General features: G+C 30.2%; 1 protein-coding gene across 8 annotated transcripts in view; it reads right to left on the reverse strand.

Annotated features, from left to right (window-relative positions):
• The window catches only part of LOC122299065 (probable disease resistance protein At4g27220), a 64,615-nt gene extending 45,701 nt beyond the window's left edge, over window positions 1-18,914 (reverse strand). Inside the window, exons 1-11 of one of the 8 annotated variants that reach the window (XM_043108970.1) lie at window positions 18,768-18,914; window positions 17,732-17,837; window positions 13,663-13,727; window positions 6,759-9,363; window positions 5,756-6,487; window positions 4,361-5,074; window positions 4,213-4,278; window positions 3,881-3,970; window positions 3,670-3,731; window positions 2,495-2,757; window positions 1,426-1,541 (exon numbers count right to left, since the gene is read on the reverse strand). In XM_043108970.1, coding sequence (XP_042964904.1) covers window positions 4,216-4,278; window positions 4,361-5,074; window positions 5,756-6,487; window positions 6,759-9,281 — 4,032 coding nt within the window. In that variant the 5' untranslated portion in view covers window positions 9,282-9,363; window positions 13,663-13,727; window positions 17,732-17,837; window positions 18,768-18,914 and the 3' untranslated portion in view covers window positions 1,426-1,541; window positions 2,495-2,757; window positions 3,670-3,731; window positions 3,881-3,970; window positions 4,213-4,215. Of the gene's footprint in view, window positions 1-1,425; window positions 1,542-2,494; window positions 2,767-3,669; window positions 3,971-4,212; window positions 4,279-4,360; window positions 5,075-5,755; window positions 6,488-6,758; window positions 9,364-13,662; window positions 13,728-17,731; window positions 17,838-18,767 lie in introns of all 8 variants that reach the window. The other 7 variants (XM_043108973.1, XM_043108969.1, XM_043108974.1 and 4 more) reach the window with 7 other exon arrangements.
• Between the last annotated feature and the right edge of the window lie 7,164 nt (window positions 18,915-26,078).

The following is a 26,078-nucleotide window of genomic DNA, read 5'->3' on the forward strand; positions in this document are numbered from 1 at the left end:
TGGGGACACAACCAATCATGAGGGAATTCCATTAAACAAATTCTCAAAAATATGCATAGTGCAGTGACATTCAATGCAAATCGATTAGTTTAATTTCAAATATTGTATCTATGGCATGGATACAGTCTTTGAGGCTTTCAAATGTTCCACAGGGGAAGTAATATGCCGAATTCATGTCATTTGAAATATCCACATTTAGGTTGCTAGCAAACATCTTGTTTATATCCATATTGAAGAAGGCCATAAAACCACTAGGAAAAAAAAAAAAAAAAACCTTAAATTCTTGTCCAAAGTTAAAGGCCTCAAATGAGAGAGAGAATCACACGTACAGTAGTAGGTAAGCATGGAGTTCGAATTTTGTACGTAATTATAAAATTTCTCTTCTAGGAGGAAAATAATAATACTGCATTTGGATATGGAAACATTCTGTTGCAACGAGGCAAAAAGACTGAGCTCATGAAGATCAATACGGCCCTATTCTTTCTCCTATGATTTATCTGACATTGAGTGTGAGGTTTTGTTATAAGAATAAATTAGAGCTTGTCTCCCCTTTTTTGGGGAGTTTTGCCCAATGTTTTAATGAATAGGAAATTTAGTAAAAATGCTTAACAAACAAGTGCTCGAGTTTAGTACTTGCATTGCGAGGTAAGGCCTAATGTTATCCTGAACAACGATCCCGCCTAAGCGAGCAAGTGCTAGAGTCTGATACTCATGCCTTAAATGAGCGTTAGAGTCTAACACTTGTACCACAAACAAGCTCTTCAGTCTAATCACGATCGACATCGATGGCAAATAAGCATTTGAGTGTAACACTCACACTGCAAGGTAACAACTAAAGCATGCTACCCTGGTCTCTGGTGACCTAACAACCATGATTATTGTGTCAATACAATTAAATTTATGCAATTGAATAAAATAGAGACCATTTTTTCTACAAAAAACCACTTGATATAAACGAGCAATAGAATAAATTAACATGACTGATCCAACAAAATATTACCACAGCCAATTTAGAAATCCGTCTGCATTAAATCCAAATTATCAAATTTACTAAAAGAAATTGCATAACAATGCTGCAAAACTGGCACTGGGGTTTGAAACTTTAAGAGGGAAGATATTATTTGAAAAATAGATATTTATTGCATTCTTCCTCTCCGTATTGTTTTGGGCTGTAAGTCCGCTCTGCCCTTCTCAATAGAATAACAACATGCAATTGAGACAAAAACCTTCAGTCCAAATAACATAACCTAAAATAAAGGAGTACAGTAAATAATCCCCATAAGTTATCAGTATAGGAGGCTGCTGCTGCCTGGTCCTACAGTAATTGAGCAGCGTGTTTTTTTCTATTCTTCTAGCATGGTCTATTGTGGAAAGTTTGTATTTCAATGCAGACCAAAAATAAAACTTACATGTGAGGAGACATACCAATTGAGAAGAATGAGAGTCAACCAAACCAAGCAAATGCTCAATATCCTCGGAATGAAAAACCTTGCGGCAAACTGGGCAGACTCCCATATTCTCTCCCATTGCTCCATGTGGGTCTAAAAAAATTGGATCAGTTAGGATAGATCATTAAGATGGCAGAAAATTATAACTGATGAGAATATTTTCTCATCACATCACCCCATGCAAGACAAGTTCTTAAGTGCCAGCAAGCACCACTATTGGCAACCAAAAAAATCTGGATATGGGGACCAAAAGGCTCCACAAGTCAAACAGAAATTATGTCCCTTATCAAGATGATGAACCATTTGAATGTGTACATGCCTATCAAGATGATGAACATGAGTCTATATCAATTATCAGAATTGCTTAGGGTCAGGAAGTAATTGGTAGCTATATAAGTGAAATTCCATTCTGATAGCAAAATGAAATTTGGGTCAAAACAATGGAGAAGAAACACGTCAGATATGGTATGTCAACCAACGATGATATATCAAAAGGAAATTATAGTCAATCACTGCCAGATGCAATGAGCTTATAATATATAGGCTAACATAGAAACTATCAACTTATCATTTAGACTCCCATCTTTCATTCTAGTATGAAGGCTAATTTATTAAATTTTATATAAAATATAGATATTTTGGTGTCATATTAAGCACATAATGCTACAATTGAGACCTTAAATAAATTTTTTCTACCTCGATGAAATCTAGAGGATAAAACCTCTCAACCAATTTTTTATATAGATCATCAAAGTTAAAAGAATTTTTTTTTTGTTTATTTCACTTTCCATTCCATATAAAGAAACCTACTATTATATAGTAAAAAGAACTATGTGAACATATTAAGTAAAAAAAACTAGAGTTAGGGGCATGGTTTAAGTAATCACACCCCAACTAGCAATGTACTCATTTTAAGCTTAACTTGACTTTGGTCTTCTATGAGATTCAAAAAGGCAGTAATCGTTGAAAAGGGCATTTTCAAACCCTCAACTTCTAATAACTCCAATATTTAGAACAGATACAATATAGAATTTGAAAATGAATACCATTAATTTTATACTACACAGCTCCATTTGTGTGTTCTGTGTGGGAGCCTCTCCAACTTTATACTAGTCATCTAACTAGCAACACCATTTCCCCAAATTTGAAGAAAAAACCACTGCAGAGGTTTTAGTTGTCTATCTTTCTCCAAAAATGCAGTAGGTACGGGTAGCTCTGGGGGTAAATGCCGATGAAAAGCATCACTTGTAGCCGCAACACCATCATCTCTCTCAATCGATTTTGCCAGGTCCATTGCTCTTGGTTTAAACTGGAAATGTTGGTTAATTAAATTAAATCAATCGACTTTACAAGAGAAGTGTGTAAAGTTAATTAAATTCTACTTAACAACAGCTTGAGCTTTCTTATCCAAACATAAAGCAAAACTGACCACGTGCAGCAAAACATTGGGAGTGGGGACACAACCAATCATGATGGCATTCCATTAAACAAATTCTCAAAAATATGCATAGTGCAGTGACATACAATGCAAGATCGATTAGTTTAATTTCAGAGAGAGAGAGAGAGAGAGAGAGAGGGGGGGGTCACAAATTTCTTAAGAGAAAATGCAAAGAGTAGGTTTCAAATGAAAATATAGAAACTATGGTGTAGTGAAAACAAAACCATTTTTAAGGAGAAATTTTGGCACCGTTTTGCTTTTTTGAAAAAATGATGCATAGCATAATTTATCATCATTTAGGAAAAACCTAATATAACAAAGAAAAAATAAATAAATCTATCGCATGGATACAATATTTGATGCTTTCAAATGTCCCACCGGACCACAATAATAAGAAGAGCAGGGGAAGTAATATGCCGAATTCATATGTCATTTGGGTTGCTAGCAAACATCTTGTTTATATCCATATTGAAGAAGGCCATAAAACCACGAGGAAAGAAAAGCTTCCACACAACCGATCAAATGAGTTAGATTGATCCTTAAATTCTTGTCCAGAGTTAAAGGCCTCAAATTGAGAAGAATGCGAGCCAACCAAACCAAGCACATGCTCAGCTGATCCCATGCAACCAAAAAAATTCTAAAAGTGCCAACAACCAAAAAAAGCTGGAAATGGGGACCAACAGGCTCCACAAGTCAAACAGAAATTATGTCCCTTATCAAGGTGATGAACCATTTGAATGCGTACATGCCTATCAAGATAATGAATATGAGGCCGGAACTCACCAAGCTGGGCGGAGGAACGAGAGAGAGGATGGAAGAAAGAGAAAATGAGGATCTGAGCCTTTCTGAGAGAGGAACGAGAATGAAATGAGGATTTCATCTTTTCTTTTGAGAGAGGAACTAAAATGAGGTTCTGAATTGAGACTGTACGTAGCAGAATTGTGAGATTAAACTCTACTGCAAATTATTGGAAATGCCCAATGAAATGACCAACCACGAGAGACGCAATTTTGCATTTGGGAATCCATTTATTGATATCAACAAAACTCACGGGTGCCATTTAGCAGCTCCAGAAACCCCAAACCTGCAAGACAATCTCTCAGGGGCAGGGCAAGCAAAACCAACAGAAAGAAACTGATTGTTTAATATGATTTTCTTTACAAAGTATTTAATTGGGGGAACTCGTTCACACTTCACATGATGAGAGACAAATTGATGATAAACTCTCCAGCTGCTAATTATTTAGAGAAAACTGAGAAATGCAGCAAAAAAGAAGGAAACAGAAGTCATAAATACGAGGAAATTGATCGAATTGAGGAATTAAACCTGCTATGGAGACCTGGAGCTCTGCGAGATCTCCTGTAAATTTACCTGAAATTTTGAAAATAGAAACTAAAAATGCCTCTTTATATTCTCACGTTTAATATCTCTTGCAAATTCGGCAGAAATTTGGAAAACCTGCTGAGTAACGTACCTTTCCTTTGATAATGTGTTGTATGGTGGTATTGAGGTCTCCTTCTATCATTGGTTGAAAAGTTTCAGACTGTGTATGATGTACTCCTTGTAGCTTAGGTGTATTCATGCTTGTCGTGGGAACAAACATTTTTAATTCTTCACATTGAACAATTGTTATATCTTCCAGAGACGGCCAAATAAAAGCAATCGCCTCGTTGCAAAAACATTCTAATTTTGGTAAAGAGTGGAGCCTGAGGGTCTTCACTTGAGGGAATGCAATCACATGATATCTTTTCTCTTCATCTCCTGATTCTTTCGCAATGATTTCTCTCATTTCTGAGCAACTCCAAACATCTATTTCTTCTAATTTCACAAGAAGTTTTGCTATGGATGGTGTGAATAAATATTTCAAACTATCAGATGTCCATACACGTAGCAATCTCAAGTTATTGAAGCCCTTGATATCTCGTGGACCTTTCTTCCATATATGCAACAGCTTCGGTAAATATCGTAATGTCAACCTAGTCAAATTATTGAAGATATAATTGCTTTCTTCAAAATCACGTAGTCCCTCATCAAGTTCAAATATCACTTCCAATGAATCACATGCTCGTGCGTAAAGTACTTCTAGATTTCCCAAACTTTCAATCAAGTAGTAAGGAAATAGAGAACACATCTTTGTTTGATTTTCAGTCTCACTCACATTTGGCTCATCTTGATTTGTCAATTTAACCTACCAAACATTAAAAAAAAAAAAAAATGACGAAGTTATATATATATGAGGAAATTTTTAGGCTTAACTTAATTTGAGCACCTAAATTAAATATATAACGAAGTTATATATATTTTTTCATTTACATGCATTTCATAGATCTGCTATTACCATTTACATTACTGTATTACAAGCACTATTTATACTAAGGACAAATAAATTTATTCAATCACCCTATGAGTTTTATCATCAAATTCAACCTCTAAAATGAAAGAATCGTTAGTTTTATAAATTTCTAGTATTTTTTAAAAAACGAGTGATAGTTTTTAATATGTAAAGTGAAGTTCTCCAAAATTTAATATTTAAAGCGACATAAAAGGTGAAAATTGGAATGCATGAAAGATAATTTGTGAGCTAATGAAACTATGAAATGAAAAAGATTTGATATTTTTTTTTTTTTACACTCTTATTGGTTTAAACTTAAACTATGAAGATAAATAAATAAAAAGAAACTTTTTAATAGTTAGAATGAAAAGTAATAGAAGAAGACCAAGTGTTTCAAAAAAGTTACAAATAAAAAATAATAAGAATAAAAAATAAAGCTTAGTCTTGATTCACATACCTGATTCAAATAAGTTATAAATAATAATAATAATAATAATAATAATAATAATAAATAAACCTTAATCGTGATGCTCATACCTCTTTGTTAATGTCGTGTTTATTCCTTTTTAAGGAGCAGCTGTTATTTCCTTGGGATCTCTTGGTGCTACGACCTGGTACACAAGAGTCTAGGCAGCGGTTGAAAAGTCCAACTGTATCTCTCGATCGTACTGCGGAGGAGCCAACACTAGGCTCTGGCACATCAATTTTCTTTTGTTTCATTCTGCTTTCAATTTCTGAATAAAATGTTTTTAGTTTGGGACAATGAGCCAAACTGATCATCTTTATGGATGGCCACTCAAAAGCATGGGCTTTGCTACTAAAACTCATAGTGATATCTTCTCTCCTTTCATCTCTAGCTTCGTCTTCCCTTTGAATAACGTTTTCCAATTCACCATACCTTAATTTCAAGCTTTGAAGTTGCAGCAGTAGTTTTGCAACAGAAGCAGGAAGCAAACTTCTAAAATTATCACATTTCTCAATAACAATTGATATTAAGTTTTGAAAGCCTTGAAATCCTCTTGGAATATTCTTCCACACATGTGCCATCCCATGTAAGTACCTTAACTCTAGGATTCTTAATTGAGAAAGTGCTACGACGGGCTGGTGGTTCTCTATGACCTTTAGTCCTTCTAGATCAAATACCACTTCTAGTAATTCACACTTTTCAACATGAAGCTCTAACAAACTGGGCAACCACAAAATGGTGTTGGATGAAAATAGTTTATAAGAAAGGGTTGTTGATGAAGTGCTGCCTCCTCCTCCTTCAACCTGTTTAATACATTAATTCAACCATTATAATATTGTGAGAAGTAGTTTTCAAATATATATAATGTATATCCTTAAGATAGGAAATTAATACCATGTTTAATCCCAATGAAAATCATTTTTCTAAATTACGAATTTTTTGAGCAAAAAAGCTAACTTTTTCTAGCAGTAGTATAAAATCGTTAACTCTTTAGAAATTTTCAAGAGATTTGATCTTTGAAGTAATCCATATAGAATGTGAATCATAGATGTACTATTAATTGGGAGAACATACCTCAACTGAGTCCATGGACTTACAGATACCACTAAGCCTTGGTAAGGAAGATAGATTTATTTTCTCCAAGTTCGGCAATGTAATGACACCACCAACGACTTTCTCTTTATCTTGATCTCCTTCATTCGAAAAGATTTCTTGTATATTTTCACATTTAGAAATGTCTAACGATTTGAGTTGAACCAAATCTCTCACCATAGCCAACCAAAATATATTTTCCGAATGCTGGCAATTATATATGTCACAATGTTTTAGGTTGCCAAAAACGCTCCTATTCTCCAAAAGTACTTTCCCAAGATCACTTGCATCCTCCCCTTCATTGAGTCTAATTGCATTTTCAAATAAATAGCTCCCATCATCTTCAATGTTTATTCTAAATCTCAAACTGGAGTTACTGAAGTCAAATTCTTTTGGCAAGCACCTGATGCTTGGTACGCTAATTTCTAAAACCGTCATTTGACCGAAATGAGGAATTAGTTCGACAAGGCTTGCATTATTACTTGTTCCTTCTCCATTTCCTTCCATCATAGTTGTATATTCCCAATTCTTAAAGTTTGCCATATACAACTCTTGTAGTCGAGATAAACGGGATAAAACACCTGCTGCAATTCGCTTTAGAGAATCGCATCCCTTCATATCCAACAACTTCAATTGACTAAGATTTCCTATTTCATGTGGAAACTCCTCGATCTCGGAATCACGAAAACCAAGAATTTCTAGTTTTCCAAGAGTTCCAATTGCTGACACATCTCCTAAGCGACAACTCTCAAGATTCAACATTTGGAGGTTCTTAAGGATCTGGATTGATGGTGGCAATGACGTCAAGGAGAAGCAGCCATCTTGCAAAGACAACATCTTTAGCGCATTCATCTCATTAAATAAATTGTCTGGCAATGTTTTTGAATCTTTTAAACATGATAGTCGCAAAAACTGAAGCTTGGGATACTTCAACCCATTAGGATGCCCTTTCATTTCTCCAAGTAAAAGAGAAATTGTGGTATAAATGTCATATGTATCCTTCTGTGGCCATTCTTCATGTCCTCTATCGAACTGTACCATAAAACCATGTTCGTCTCTCGATGCAATTGATATGGCAACATCTCGCACAATATCGTGCATTTTGACATATTCATCCCATTTGCTATCCAACAAGAGATTTGATCTTTGAAGATTCCGAACTATTGTGTTGACGTGATCTCTTATTTGTTCCACAATACTAGAGCCATTAAGAAACCTTTTCGCAACTCCATATCTGACTAAATGCTCAATTGGAATATTATAATCTTCAGGATACAAACAACATAGCAAAAAGCATGATTTGGCTTCATCACTTTTTAAATAATTGTAACTGAACTCTATGCTGGAATATACCTTTGGATGTAGACCAGGGATATATTGGGGAATAGACATTTTAAGTTCTTGAAGTGCAGCTTTCCACTCATATTCATCTCTTTTGTTCCAAAGAGCACTTCCAACCGTCACTATAGCAATGGGCAAACATGCACATTCCCTCACAACCTGTTCTGCTATTGAGATTAGATTGGGGGTATTGCTACAATCACCTGCCATCTGTATGAAAAGATTCCAAGCTTCATCTTCTGATAAAAGTTCAACTGGAAAAATCTTTTGAAATCTCATCTGATTGCAAGTTTCTTCACTTCTTGACGTCAACAAGATTTTGCAGCCCTTTTCTTTTAGTGCATTGTAAACTCCGACATCCTCAAGATCAAGTGGGTCCCAAACATCATCCAATATCACAAGGACACTCTTACTCGTCGTCAGTCTTGAATATAATTCATATGCTCTTCCTTGTAAACTCTCAGCATTAAGTCTCGGGCCTAGCATTTCCGCAAGTTCACCTTGAATCTTTGTCAAGTTTGGAGTTTGTGACACTATTGTAGTGGCAACTTCATGGAATAAACCATCAGCTTTGACTCTTCTAGCTATCTCTTTTGTCATTTCTGTTTTGCCAATCCCTCCCATACCACATATTGCAATCATGTCGATTTTTTCATCCCTTAGAGCCTCCAAAACATTTCGAATCATTGCTTTTCGTGATTCAAAATCCTTAAACCGTTCTGTGGATGATGATCTCACTTTCAATGGAGGTGCAACATTGAACACCCTATCATATTTTCCACCTTCTTCTAGCAACTCAACGATGGCTCGAGTATTCTTTTGAGCTTTCTTTCCTAAGGAATAGCGGAGCTTCAGATCAGGACACCAACCATTCATGCACATCTTATTAGTTTTGACATCTTCTTCAATGAATTTTTCTACTTCTTCAATTCTTTCCCTCACATTTGTCAGCCATGTCTTAACTTCACTTGCGACTACTTCTTGATTCCATTCGGCTCCACCAACTGATTGTTGCACCGCCTCATTCTTCTCACATAACTTCAAAAATTTCTCTTCAAGAATCATGATATTGCTCTTGTAGGAAATAAGATAGCCAAATTGTTCTCCAATTGGCAGAACCAAGGATTTTCCTATTTTTTCAACAATTGATGAAAGAATTTCCATTTCTTTGAAAAGTAGTTTTCTGTTTTTGTATTTTTTTTTTAAAAACTTCTTTGTTAAATAACAAGACGAAGTCTGCCTTTGCCTGTTTACCGATCAAATAAGCAAAACACCAAAAAAAGAAGTAGATCAATGGAAAATTGGGGGGGAAAAGATATTAAAGAAACATTAAAACGAATTAAATAGCTTTCAGAATATCACACAGAAGGAGAAATCATGTACAAGTCACTATATGTGCCTATAACAAGAAGGTCAATTGTTATGAAATTAAATTTGTTTTTAATTAAATTATATGATTACGTTTGTTAATTGAATTTATTTTCTTTTAAATTTTACATTATATAAAAATATTATGTTCTAAAATTTTTAATGTAGATTCAAAAGGCAAAAGGAAAAAAATAATAACTGAATAGTAAATGAGTAGTAAATATTGCGTAAGGATATCACTACCGATCGAATATATCGACAAAGATGACCACTTTTTAGGCACAATGGGCTTAATCCATAAGGCCTATGTTGCAGGATAGATATTTAGTCCAAGAAATCACTTTTTCTTAAGAAATCTAAATCCAAGTCCGCTTAAACCCAAGTGGTCAAGCTTTATGAAAAAAATATATGCAATCATCCTTCAAACATATTTTTGTAATCATCCTTCTCAAAAACTAAATTTATGAAAGTTTTAAGTTGGAACTCCATTTATATTAAGGCTTCGATTATTTTGTTGTAAAAATATTTTTGACAATAATTCTCATGAATTCTACAAGATTTTTTTATTTACGATAAACTACATAGAGGTATAAGCTTCGGCATTAATAGTACTATTTTGATAAAAGGTTATGCACCCCAAACAATAAAAACTATCTTGATGAAAGTATTCTCAAGCAACAACCAAACACTTGAAAAGAGTTATTTTAAAAAAAAACTTGAAAAGAGTTTGTTATTTTGTTTTTAATAAATTTTGGATTTCTTTTTATAAAAGAGATTTAGTTTTAGGCCAAACATTTTTTAAACATTAAAACGATAAATTTTTTAAAAAAATAATATTTATCCAATTATTTCACAATAAAAGTAATAGATTTTTGAAGCTTCCATAAAAGGATAACGTTCAATGAAAAATATAATATCATATTTTACAAAGAAAAATGATATTTGCAAAGCCTCGGACACTTCCTTTAAAAAAGTGGACAAATCTAAGATTTATATGAAAAATTATTTTTTTCAAAAAAAGTGAATGAAGTTGTACAACCTAAGACTGTATTTAATATTATTCTTATATATGAATCAAGTGAACCATCACGTACGCAAGAAATTATATAAGTGCCAAACTCTGGTTGTATGGATGCTCTCCTCTTAAAAATTGGAAGAGTAGTAACTCTACTAGGTTAGGGAATAAAACTTGGAAATTGAAGCTAAAGAAAATAGAGGAGCATCAAGGTAAAGTCTCGGGTTCAAAGAATATATGATCTTTGAACATATATACTTGATTACATTGTGTAGATAAATTTAATTTGAGGTGAGAATGTATTTAGAGATTATAATGGTTAATTGATCATGTTTACAATGAGTGCTCAGCAACCGAGGACACACATAAATAAATAATTTAAAGAGTTAAGGATGCATTGTAAGTAGAGAGATCTATAAATTGAACTTGTCATTTATGTTTATAGAATTGGACTATTTGTGGAATTTATTGTTTTATTTGAAAAATCCTTAATTGTCTTATTACTTTTCAATTTAAAATTGCGAAGAAAAGTGTTTACTTTTCGAATACAACAGATGAATATAATTTGAATTCTATGACAAAATAGTCATCTTCAAGATTCATTGAATGAGAAAGAATAAACAAGAAAGAAACTCAAATACACCCTAGCAGAGAGAATTTAATATCATCCATCTCCTAGCTTCTTAATTTTTGCTACCCTTTTCAACTATTCAATTGGGCTGTAGGAGAGAGAATTAATATTATCGATCTTGCTTCTTAATTCTTGCTACTCTTTTCAACTATTCTATTGGGTCGTAGGCTATAAAAACAAATGGACATGATAGCTCTAATTTTTTTATAAGGCGCAAAGATTAATGTTTAGGCAAAAATATTTATGCATTAAAAAAAAGTATTAAAAATATATACCTACAATAATATATATTTATACTAAAAACGATATATTCTTTAATTTTTGAATATTAGGTTATTAGCTGCTACATGAGATGCAAGAATATATGTCTTAAGGCCCAAAATAATAATAATAAATAAATAAAAGGAAAACAGAATCCTAAAACCGACATATGCCAAGGGCGAACAATGTAAGTCTATGAGACCTTGTGACCATTTATATATTCACGATTAAAGATAAAAAGGTATTAAACTAAAAAAGAAAATAGGAAAGAATTGGAACAAAAACATGATGAAGAAACATCAAAATGAAGAAGGGAAAGTTTATGGGACTAACCACTAGCTATGGCTTCCTCAAGAAAGCAAAGACGTATATATATAGCATAGAAATGTAGGTATGGATTTGATAAAAGTGATGTTGGAATCTAAGAGCAGAGCAGCAGAGAGATTTTGACCAAAATATAGTTTAGATCATAGAAATCACAAAGATGATAAGAAAATGACCATCATGCCTTGTCTTCACTTATAATATAAGAGTAAATGTGTTTTGCAAGAAAATGAGGATCTGGTTCTTTAGTGTCCGTGTTGATCCTATATAACACTTTTGTCGTTTGTGTTCGATGGCCACTTTTCCTATGATTTTATCGGAGTTTGATGATATAATTATTAAAATACTGTTCAAAAGCATCTTAGGCCCACTGAAAAATACCAATCTGTCAAAAGTAAATGATGAAATTTCTCTTGATTTCGATTATTTGATTGGAATTTGACGAAATAATCGAAATTTGACGAAGTAATTATTGATGCAGTTAAATGTTATGTACAATTTTGATACTGTTAAAAAGAATCTTTAACAGTTAAATAAAAAAATTAAAGAAATATATTATAAAATTAAAAAAATTAATTTTTTATTCTTTACCCTTTATTTTGTTGAATAATAATGTTAAGAAAACAAAAAATAAGTTGAAATTAAAATTAAAAATTAAATAAAATATTATTAAAATATATTATTTTATATTATAATTTAAAAAATTAAATTATTTATTTTATTTTATATAAAAATTTAAAAAATTTATAATAATTAAGATGAAATGAGATGCGACTTTTTTGAAAGTAAATGTGATCCCACCACACTGCAAAAGTTGGCATTGATTTGTCGCTCTTCATCGACAAATGCCATGTGAGATTCTGAAAACATGAACAAACTAACAGGCATTGCTGTTTATGCATATCAAAAGTAAAGATATATTTGTATAATATGAATCCAAATTTCATTAATATAGATTATGTATTTTTATATTTTTATATAGTTATAAATAGTATTATACAAATTTAAAGATTTATTATTTACTCTATAAATCTTATTTTACTAATTATTCCCCTCTCCTCCAACTCTTTCTTCACAATCATTTCCTCTTCTCACACACTCAACAACACAACAAGCCTTCACCTTCATCTTTATTTTATTATTATAATATATTTATTTTTTTATCATTTTATTATATTTATAATATAATATATAAAATATTATATTTTTTATTATTATATTTGTATTATTAATGCTAAATGTATGTAGTGGATGCTAAATGTAAAATATGTATAAAAAATCTATTTTAAGAAAAAAGTAGTAATAATAATAATAATAATAATTTATTATTATTCTTTTGACTTAAAGATACCTAAGCTAATATGATAGTTTTTCTTAAATGGCAAAGTCATTATCCAAAAGAGATATTTTTGCATATACTTATGCATACACCAATATCAATGCTTTAACTAGTCTTGTCTGTGTTTCCTTAGGGGCAGGTTTGTGGCCTCGTATAAGATACAAAATTTTTTCTGATCTCATTTCATCTTATTCTCAAACAAGATTTAAATACAAATTTTTAAATTGATTATTAGGACTTTTTCAACTTTTTAAATCTTCAAATAAAAATAATATTATAAAATTATATTCTTACAATAAAATTGCATCCAGGTCCACACACTTTACTTTTTAGTACTTGAATAATTTTAAAAAAATTAGTATGGATGAGATTAGCCAACTGTAATTGTCATTATATGTGAGTAAACAATAAGTTAGCAAATGCCAATACTCACATTATAATACATGTATTGGCTTAGTCATATGCTTGTGGTATATTCATAAACATTATGAACTAACAAGTATTTATAGAGTTTTTGACCAATTTTAAAAGTTTGTGAGCAAATAAAAGTAATTTTTTGCATGCGATAATAAAGGAATAAGTGGGGAAGAAATTAGTGAGCATGCACCTCTTAATTTTGCAAGATTAATGACTTGTATTAGCTCTTTTGAGTGTCCAACGTTTGCTCTGAGCCTACAATCAGCAAAAACTGATGTAATACAGTACGAGATTTCTTAGCCACAATTTTTGTCAGTCAGTCAAGCAAAGGATGGACTTTCTACCTTTTCCAATAGGAATTTATATAATGAGGTGGGTATCTAATCCCATTTCCTTTTGTCTTTTATGCTAATTTAGTTATACAAAATTATTTTATTTTGTTTTATTTAATTATTATAAATTTTTTAAATTTTTATATAAAATATAATAAATAATTTAAATTTTTAAAATTTAAAACAAAATTAATATTAAAAAATTATATCAACTTTTAATAAAAACATCTAATCTCATCTCATTTTTAACTCTAGTCTATATACTATTGATATAACCAACTGTAGATATATAGTAGATGCCTATAATTACTTTATATTCATAAACATTATGAATATGTATCTACAAAGTTTGCAACCAATTTTAAAAGTTCTTTTGTTATTTTTCATCCATTAATTTACAAATGTAACACACATCATAATCAACAAGTACTAACTAAAAAAATTTTAACCAATTAAAAGCAATTTTTTCATGCATTAATAAAAGAACAAGTGGGCAAGAAATTAGTAATTAACACCTCTTAATTTTGCAAGATCAAGAACTTGTTTCAACTCTTCTGAATTTCGAGCATTCACTCTTAATTCTCAACATTTACAATAAATATTGCCGCCTCATATAGTTTGACACAACTCAACACTACATTTATTTATATATTTAAATTTTGAACACAATAGATGAATATAATTTGGATTTTATGAAAATATAGTCATCTTCAAGATTCATTGAATGAGAAAGAATAAACAAGAAAGAAACTCAAATACACCTCAACAGAGAGAATTAAAATTATCGATCTTGCTTCTTAATTTTTGCTACCCTTTTCAACTATTTTATTAGTTCGTAGGTTATAAAGACAAATGAACATGATAGCTCTAATTTTTTTTTATAGGGTGCAAAGATTAATGTTTAGGCAAAAATATTTATGCATTAAACAAAAGTATTAAAAATATATAGCTAAAATAATAATATAAATTTGTATTAAAAACTATATATTTTTAATTTTTGAATATTAGGCTATTAGCTGCTGTATGAGATGCAAGAATACATGTATTAAGCCCTAAAAAAAAGAAAGGAAAACAGAATCCTAAAGCCGACATATGCCAAGGGCGAACAATAGTTTATGAGACCTTGTGACCATCTATATAGCAAAGTATTGTAACAAAAACATGATGAAGAAACATCAATATGAAGAAGGGAAAGTTTCTGGTACTAACCTCTAGCTACGGCTTCCTCTAGAAAGTAGAGAAGTATATATATCGCACAGAAATGGAGGTATGGATTTGAGAAAAGTGACGTTGGAAACTAAAAGCAGAGCAGCAAAGTGATTTTGAGCAAAATGTAGTTTAGATCATAGAAATCACAAAGATGAGAGGAGAACGACCATCATGCCTTGTCTTTACTTATATTAGAGTAAATGCATTTTGCAAGAAAATGTGTACGTGTTGATCCCATATAACATGAGATTTTGTCGTTTGTGTTGGAATATGGCCACTTCTCCGATTATTTTATCGGAGTTTAATGATATAATTATTAATACTGTTCAAAAGCATATTAGGCCCACTGAAAAATATAAATTTTATAAAGGAAATATTATATATATATAGACTTATAATTTTATTCACGTAATCATACGCACAGACCTCTCAAATGTAAAATCTTTAAAGTTTGATTTCGTTTCACAAATATTTCAATAAATTTTATCTCATTTTAATATTTAAATATTATTTATATATAAATATTTTTTAATTTCAAATTTTCAACTTTTAACTTTTTTATATATTCATTATTTAATCATTATAATTTTTTTAATCTTCTAAAGAAAACATAATAAATAATTTAATTTTTTTATTTCAAAATAAAATTATATTCTAATTTTCTTTTACATTTATAATTTTTATTTAATTGTTTTCTCCTATTTTTTTAAATTTCATAAAATATAATAAATAATTTAATTTTTTTAAATCTCAAAATAATAATAATAATATTTTATTCAACTCATCTAAAACTATATCATCCCATCTCTGAATACAAATTACACTGAGTATATAAGTCTTAAAAGCATGCATGTAGAGTAAAAAGTTAAATTAAATTGCACAAAGAGATTATTTATTTATTTATTTACGATAAACTACGTACGTGTGTATATATATATATATATATATATATATAAGTATAAGCTTCGATATTAATAGTACTATTTTGATAAAAGGTTATGCATCCCAAACAACCATACATGAAAAGAGTTTTATTTTGTTTTTAATAAATTTTGGATTTCTTTTTATAAAAGAGATTTAGTTTCAGGCCAAATATCTTTTTAAAAAATAATAATTATCCAATTATTTTACAATAAACGTAATAGATTTTTTAAACTTCCGTAAAAGGATAAAGTTCAATGAAAAAAAAATATCATGTTTTACAAGGAGATATTTGCAAAGCCTCAGACACTTCCTTTAAAAAAATAGACAAATCTAATATTCACATAAAAAATTATTTTTTTAATAATGTGTCATATTTTTTTTTTAAATGAAGTGCACGGAGTTATACAACTTAAGACTGTATCTAATTTTATTCTGAATCAAGGGAACCATCACGTATGCAAGAAATTATACAAGTGCCAAACTCTGGTTGCATGGATGCTCTTCTCAGAAATTGGATCGGAAGTTATACTTGGAATTGATGGAAGCTAAAGAAAATAGAGGAGCATCAAGGTAACGTCTCAGGTTCAAAGAATAATCTTTGCACATATAGAATTGATTACATTGTGTAGATAAATTTAATTTGAGGTGAGAATGTAATGAAAAGGACTTTTAGAGATTAATGTTAATGGCTCCTCAACCACAAATGCCATGTGAGATTCTGAGAACATGGACGAACTAACAGGCATTGGTTTATGCATATCAAAAGTAATGATATATTTGTATAATATGATTCTGAATTTTATTAAAGTAGATTATATATTTTCATATTTTTATACAGTTATTAATAGTATTATACAAATTTAAATATTTATTATTTATTCTATAAATCTTATTTTACTAATTATTTTTATCATCTCTCACTCTGTCTTCACATTCACCTTCATCATCATTTTATTATTATCATATATAATTTTTTTATTATATTTATAATATAATATATAAAAAAAATTATATTTTTTATTATTATATTTGTATTATTAATGCCAAATGTATGTAGTGGATACTAATTGTAAAATATATATATAAAAAAATCTATTTTAAGAAAAAAAATTAATAATAATAATAAAATAATTTTTTATTGTTATTTTGACTTAAACATGTACAATTTAATGTGGTAGTTTTTTTTTTTAAATGTCAAAGTCATTATCTAAAAGAGGTATTTTTGCATTTGCATATGCATAAACCAATTCCAATGCTTTAATCAGTCTTGTTTGTGTTTTCTTAGGGGCAGGTTTGGGGCCTCATAGAAGATATAAAGTTCTTTATGATCTCATTTCATCTTATTCTCAAACATAATATAAATACAAAATTTTTAAACTGATCATTAGAACTTTTTAAAAGTTTTAAATAAAAAATAAAAAATATTTTTTTATTCAATTTTTTTCCTCGCACTTTTCTAATCCCAAAAAATACTCAACTTAAACTATTATTATCTCAGACTATCTCAACTCAAAAATGCTTAATCAATTTAAGTATAGTGTTAAGATTTAACCAACTGGAGATATATAGTAGATGCCTATAACTACTTTATATTCATAAACATTATGGGCTAACAAGTATTTACAAAGTTTGCGACCAATTTTAAAAGTACTTTTGTTATTTTGCATTCATTAATTTACAAGGTAACACACATCATGATCAACAAGCACTAACTAAAAAATTTGTGACCAATTACAAGTAATTTTTTCATGCATTAATAAAAAAATAAGTGGAGAAGAAATTAGTAATTAGCACCTCTTAATTTTGCAAGATCAAGAACTTGTTTCAGCTCTTCTGAGTTTCCAACATTCGCTCTTAATTCTCAGACAAACAACCAGCTCAAGTCTCAACCAATCTTTCTCTGAAAAACAAAAACAAAAGTGTCTAACTCTGAGGTGCTTGTCATGTTTCCTTAATCTGTACTAACACGATTTTTGTTTCAAATATTCTTGTTTATATACAATTGAATTTAAACAACTGTAGATATATAGTAGCTAGATGCCTATAATTTCTTTATATTCATAAACATCATGAACTTATAACAAGTATTTATAAAGTTTTTGACCAATTTTAAAAGTATTTTTTTTTATTTGGCATTCATTTAAAAGGTAACACACATCATGAACAAGTAATTAAAAAGTTTGTGACGAATTAAAAGTAATTCCATGCATTAATAGATTTTTTAAGCTTCCATAAAAGGATAATGTTCAATGAAAAAGAAAAATCATATTTTATAAAGAGAAATGATATTTGTAAAGCCTCGAGCAATCATTTAAAAAAGTGGACAAATCTAAGATTCACATGAAAAATTATTTTTTTAATAATATCTTATTATTTTTAAAGGAAGTGTACATAATTCATGTATAACCTAAAATTGTATCTAACATTATTATTCTTGTATATGAATCAAGGAAACCATCACGTACGTAAGAAATTATACAAGTGCCAAACACTGGTTGCATAGATGCTCCTCTAAGAAATTGGAAGAGTAGTAACTTTACTAGGTTAGGGAATAAAACTTAGAAATGGAGGCTAAAGAAAATAGAGGAGCATCAAGGTAAAGTCTCGGGTTCAAAGAATGATCTTTGCACATATGTACTTGATTATATTGTGTAGATAAATTTAATTTGAGGTGAGAATGTAATGAAATGGACTTTTTAGAGATTATAATTTACAAGGACGTAACACACATAATGAATAAGTACTAACTAAAACATTTGTGACAAACTAACAGTAATTTTTTGCATGCATTAATAAAGGAATAAGTGGGGAAGAAATTAGTCATTAGTACCTCTTAATTTTGCAAGATCAACGAGTACTACTTCTTTCAGCTCTTATGAGTTTCCAGTGTTCTCTCTAGATTTTTCTCAGACACAAACCTAAACCAATCTCTCCTCTGAAAAAGAAAAACACAAGTGCCTTACTCTCAGTGTCTCACCTCTCCTATAATGCTTTATGGGGACCAGGTTGTAATCATGTTTTCCACTTACGTACGTTTGCCTGTACAGGGAGGAAAAAAACAGTGAAATGGCACCGCGTGAAAAAGAAAAAAAGACAAATAACTTTGATCCCACAATCGGCAAAAAGTCAATTAGAAAATTCCTCAAACGAAGTTACATGTTTTAGGTAGATGCAATTAGGTTGAGGCAATTATTTGATAATTTAGTGAATAGTGATGATGAGGAAAGATATTTTATTAATTTTTAAAAAATAATAAGAAATTAAAATTGAATAAAAATATCCTAAAATTTTAAAAAAAAATTGAATAAAATTTTTGAATATTATTTTTATTTTAAAATTTATAAAAATTGTATTGATTTTTATATATGTATAATGATTACATAAAAAAATTGAAATTCTAAATTAAAAAATATTTTATATTTAAATAATATTTGAGAATGAAATTTATATGATAAGTTTTGAGAATAATAATTTGTTTATAATTATATAATAAAATAATATTATTTTAACTTTTATTTTTAATTTAATAGATTTAAATTTAATAAAAAACTATTATTATATTTAAATATTTCTAGAATTTAAATATTACTTTTTGATCGGTAAAAGGTCCTTATTCTGTTAATGGCTGCCAGCCAAGAAAATAGGAAAAAGGGAGAAGAAAAAACAATCCTTGTGTCGGTCAAGTCCAAAGCCAGTTTAATCATTTCATATAGGAACCCAATGTGAAAAGAAGAAAAAAAGAAAACATTTAAAAGAGATTCCACGAAAAAAGACCGTATTAATTTCGGATCCCACCACACCGCAAAAGCTGGCATTGATTTGTCGCTCTTCAACGACAAATGCCGTGTGAGCTTCTGAGAACATGGACGAACCAACCGGGTTTATTTATGCATATCAAAAGTAAAGTATATTCGTGTAATATCACTCTAAATTTTATTATATGAGATTATATATTTTCATATTTTTATATAGTTATATAGTTATAAATAGTATTACACTTTTTTTTTATAAATAGTATTACACAAATTTAGAAATTTAGGTTTGTTTGGTTACATAATTTATATGAAATGAGAAGTGATGTTTTATTAATATTAATTTTATTTTGTGATTTAAAAAAGATGAATTATTTATTATATTTTATATAAAAATTTATAAAAATTATAATAATTATATAAGATAAAATGAAATAAAATAATTTAAATTTGAATATCGAAACCAACCTATTTACTCTATAAATCTTATTTTATTAATTATTTCACTTTCTTACCACTCTCTCTTCACAACTCTTTACTTTTCTCCCCCACTCAACAAGACAACAAAGCTGCATTTTCCCCATTATTTTATTATTTTAATATATTATATATTTTTTATCATTTTATTATATTTATAATATAATATATAAAAAATTATATTTTTTTATTATTATATTTGTATTATTAATGTTAGATATACATAGTGGATGCTAATTATAAAATATATATAAAAAATCTATTTTAAGGAAAAAGGTAATAATAATAAGAAAATAATCTTTTTATTATTATTTTGACTCAAACATGGTAATTTTTCTTGAATGGTAAACTCATTATCTAAAAGAGATGTTTTTGCATATGGATATGTATAAACTAATACCAATACTTTATCTAGTCTTGTTTGTGTTTCCTTAGGGACAGGTTTGGGGCCTCATATAAGATACAAAATTCTTTATAATCTGATTTCATTTTATTGCTAAATATAATTTGAATACAGAAATTTTTAAATTGATCATTAGAAATTTTTCAAACTTTTAAATAAAAAATTAAAAAAAATCAACTTTTTAAATCCTCAAACAAAAATAATATTATATTATAATATTTTTTTATTCAATTTTTTTTTCACTTTTTAAAATTTTAAAAATACTCAATTCAAACTATTATTATTCACACCTTTTACTTTTTAGCACTTGAATAATTTTAAAACAATTAGAATGCAGAGACAAACCTCAACCAATCCGGGCCTAACTCTCTCCTCTCCTGATAATGCTGTATGGGGACCAGATTGTAATCATGTTTTCCACTTACTTACGTTTGCCTGTACAGGGAGCAGAAAAACAATACAAGGGCACCGCGTGAAAAAGGAAAGAAAAAAAAGAAAAGACAAATAACTTTGGTACCCACAAACTGCAAAAAGTCAAACAAAATTTCTCGTGATTTCGATTGAGTTGATCGGAATTGAAGATGCAATTGTTGACTAAGTTAAATGTTAGGTAGATGCTATTAGGTTGAGGCAATTATCTGATAATTTAGTGAATAGTGATGATGAGGAAATATATTTTATTGATTTTTAAAAAATAATTAAAAAATAAAGTAAAATAAAAATATCATAAAATTAAAAATTATTTCAATAAAATTTTTAATATTATTTTTATTTTAAAATTTGTAAAAATTGTATTGATTTTTATGTTTATATAATGATTACGTAAAAAAATTGAAATTCTAAATTAAAAAATATTTTATATTTAAATAATATTTAGGAATGAAATTTATATGATAAGTTTTGAGAATAGCAATTTGTTTGTAATTATATAATTTAATAAAATTATTTTAACTTTTATTTTTAATTTAATAGATTTAAATTTATTAAAAAACTATTATTATATTTAAAGTTAGATGTGAATAGGTTAATTTATCACTTGTACTTACTTTTTAAACATTATGTTGATATGATTGATTGTATTATTTTAATTATATTTAAAAAATTAATACAGTCAATTCTATTAATAAAATAATAAAAATATATATAAAAAAATAACTGTATCGGTAAGCCCAAAACTAGTTTAATCATTTGAACACAATGGAAAAAAAAAGGCACAAAAAGAAAACGAGATTCCACGGAAAAACGACAGTAAAAGCTAAAGAAAAAAAAAATACTTTGGCATTGATTTGTCGCTCTAGTTGCCATGTGAGATTCTGAGAACATGGACGAACTAGTCTTGCCTGTGTTTCACGAAATGTGTCACAACTTTGATGTCAATGAGATCAAATCAGATCTAGTATACATATATAGAGTTTGATCTTTTCTGAGTCGGCACCAACTTCGTAGAAATTGATCAACAATGTCATCTGGACCCGACCACAACACGCTCAACTTGTAAGACTATAATTTAGTCATGCATCTGGTATCTAAAATTTATCTTAGTTGTGAAAAACTATGGTCATTGAAATATTATATAGAGCGAGTTTTAACAATGGGAAATTTCATACAGCACATATATACCCTTATCACTTGGTATGGAGGCTAGTTTAATAGTAAGTGGCACGGCTCAAATTCTATATTTCTAGTTATAATAGACTCTAATACAATTTATAACACTCTAATGAAAGCATAAATCATGTTTGATCTATACTCCAAAACGACTAGTTAATAATATAATTAAATGACTAGAAAAATGAAAAAAGATATTATTTATATTATGCAGACTAAGAAGGCTAATTCAATGTGCGGTCTAAGGATTAATGTAAACTAATGCTAATGCTATTACCAATTAATCCGATCTCCCGTTTAACCCTTAATGAAATAAAACAAAATGATGATAATTGAAAAATATTATAAATACTTTATCTCTTCTACTATTGGTTAATAAGATAGATTTTAAACCAGAAAAATTAAAATGAGATTTAAAATTAACGTCTTATATATACAATTGATTTAATTTCCGTTTATTTTAATAATTAGATTTTGAAAAATACTATAAAGAAATCTTACACCATACATATCTACTTAATAATTAATATGTGACTACATATTAATTAAATACATATATATTTAAACATTAAGATAGAATGTAAAAAATAACAAATTACATATTAATCAATTAGACGTATGTGATGTAAGGTTTTTATATAAAATTTTTTACGCCAGATTTTAATCCAACTATTGATACCAGATGTCGATAATTTATTTTTGTTCATACATATCATGAACAAGCATTTACAAAGTTTGAGGCCAATTTTAAAAATATTTTTGTTTTTTGACATTCAAACAAACACATATCCTAAATAATTAATTGGGTAAAGTGTAAAATTAGAGTTTAAATTTAAATATTATACTTTAATAAAATGTGAAATTACTATTTATCTGAAAGATATAAGCAGATAAAAAGATATATTTTAATTATTTATATTCTTCCATTGGAATTATAGTATATCTGTATGATAAAGGGAATTATTTTCTTGAATTATTCGAAATATATTTGCGAACAGTTTATTTTTTAAATGCAATAAAAGGAAAGAAACATCCGTATGGTAATGGCCAGAAAATCTTCATTTTAGATATACTACTTTTACATCGGTAATGGCTGCCAGCCAAGCAAATATAAAAAAGGAAAAGAAAAGACAATACTTGTGTCGATAAGTCCAAAGCCACTTTTTAATCATTTCAATTTTAAAAAAAATAAAAAGAAAAAGTAAAAGAGATTCCACAAAAAACGACCGTATTTCTCATCCTACGGGCCACCACCTTGCAAAAGCTAGAGAAAAAAAAAAAAAAAAAGCAATACTAGTGCCGTAGTGCGTGCATGTTTTCACATGGTATTTGTCGTTGAAGACCGGATAAAAAAAAAAGTTGGCATTGATTTGTCGGTCTTCAACGACAAATACCATGTGAGAACATGCACGCACTAGTGTTGCCTTTGGCCCTTTTGTGTTCTTTTTTTTGAGTAGCTAGCTGTCTATAAATTATTCTGTTTTGTGGTGTATATGCAGTATTTACATTACCACTTTCCAATTGCTTTTAAAAGTTTGGGGGCCACATTTTTTTTTAAAAAGCAATCGACCTTGCATTCAATGAGTGTTTGGGCATGCACTGAGTGTTTTATTTTTTGATTTTTGATTTTTTTATTTATTTATGTATATAACAAGAATAGTGCTATATATCACTCCTATTTAATTTCCGTCCCACTATATATATAAATGTGGTACTTTTCATCACCTTGTATCATCTCCTAATCTTAACTCAAAGTTTATAGACAATAACATCTTATCGTAATGGAATGATAATGTTATATAGAATCTCGCGTATGATATCATGAGCGAAACTCAGAGGTGCCATTTCAGCAATATGAAACTCCATTTAAAACCTCCAAACCTGCATGACAATATCTCAGGTCAAGCACAACATCAGAAAGAAACGTACTGATATTGCTTTAATTTGACTTCATTGACAAAGCATTTGGTTGTGGGAGCTCGTTCACATGTGCTACGTACAACAATAACACAAATATAAATGCTTCACACGATGACAGACAAATTGATAACACTTGTTTTCAAACTGCTAATTAATTATAAAAAGTTGAAAGATGCAATAAAAAAACAAAAAAAAAAACAAAGAAAACAAAGAAACAGAAGCCATGAATATGAGGGAATTGGTCAAATTCAGGAATTAATCTGCTATCATGAAGACATAAAAGCTTTGCAAAATCTCCTGTAAACTCGCCTGGGATTTGGAAAACAGAAACTTAAAATAATTCCATATATACTCCTGTTTAATATTTGCCCATCAAGAGAACCCATTGGCCAAAGAAAAATTATAAAATGTAACTTACCTTTCCTTTGATAATGTGTTGTATGGTAGTATTGAGGTCTCCTTCTATGAAAAGTTTCAAGACTCCGTTTCCGTATGCACTCCCTATAGCTTAGGTGTTTTTATACTTGTTGAAATAAACATTTTTAATTTTTCACATCCAGCCATTGTAAAAACATTCTAATTTTGGTAAATTCATGAGCGAGAGGGTCTTCAATTGAGGAAATGCAATCACATCTCTTTTCTCTTCCTCTCCTACTTTTGCAAGGATTTCTTCCATTTTGTTGCAGTTTGCAACTTCTATTTCCTCTAATGTCACAAGAAGTTTTGCCACTGATGGCGAGAATAAGTGTTTCAAGCAATCACAATCGATAACCCTTAGCAATCTCAAGCTCTTGAAGCCCTTAATATCTTGTGGACCTTTCAGGTTCCATATATGCAACAGCTTCGGTAAAGACTTTAGCAACAACCTTTCCAAGTTATTAATGAAGATATTGCTTTCGTAATGACTTTCCAACTTACGGAAGAAGAAAAGAGAGAACCAAAAGGCAACGAGTCCGGGGGCAGGGGGGGGATGGGAGCCTCGGCTCCATCCTCCCTTCCTTCCTCCCTCTTTCTTTCTTTTCCTTTTTTGGTTTCTTAGTTTAGTTTTGGGAGGATGCTCTTGTTTTGATGTTGAATAAGCTCTCGGGTGAAGGCCGAAGGTGAGCTGTATCGCCGTGACTCAAGCACCGTGGCCGAGCCCTTGTTTTCACCCCTCTTCGGATGTATATGGCGACGTGTGGTGGTCGGTTTGGCATCTGGTTTTTTGGGGTGAGTGGCAGGGCGGTGGTTCTGGTCTATTGGGATGGTTCCTTGCGGACGTGCAACCCGCTGTGGGGTGGTTGGGTGGTTAGCGGTTGCTCTGTTTTTTTGGCTTAAAACAGGGGTGGCGTGGGTTGGGGTTGTATCACAGAGGGCTGCTCCCGTGGTGGTCAGCCGCTGGGGTGCTGGAGTGGTCTTGGATGGTTAGCGGTTGTGCAACCCGCTGTGGGGTGGTTGGATGGTTAGCGGTTGCTCTGTTTTTTGGCTTAAAACAGGGGTGGCGTGGGTTGGGGTTGTATCCCAGAGGGCTGCTCCCGTGGTGGTCAGCCACTGGGGTGCTGGAGGGGGAGGTACGTGAGAGGTGCGGAAGTGAGGGCCGACCAGTATACCGGGGCACGACTGAGCAGAAACTCATCGGTGTGGCGTGGAGGATGCGGTGTGGGCTGATCCGAAAACTTCTATCATGAGAGCAGTGTTTTGCTCGTTTGCTTTTGGACGGTTTCATGCGTGGATGATGAATCTTCAGTGATGAAGAAGGGCGGCGGCAGTAGATGGAAGAGATGAACCCTAACGGGTTGGGCCCCCACGTGCTAGCTGGGCCTTCGGCTTAGGCTGGGCCTTTAGTTTATTAGACCAGTCCAGTTTTGTTTGTTTTTCTGTTTTTTCTTTTATTGGTTTGTTTTAGTTTTATAATAAATAAAAAATAGACTAGTATCCCATTTTCTCTTTTAGAGGAATATGGGTGTTTGTCATACTCCTCTTTTGGAGGAATGTAGGTGGT

This window comes from Carya illinoinensis, chromosome 16, assembly GCF_018687715.1.
Source record: "Carya illinoinensis cultivar Pawnee chromosome 16, C.illinoinensisPawnee_v1, whole genome shotgun sequence".
In the NCBI taxonomy this organism is placed as follows: Eukaryota; Viridiplantae; Streptophyta; class Magnoliopsida; order Fagales; family Juglandaceae; genus Carya; species Carya illinoinensis.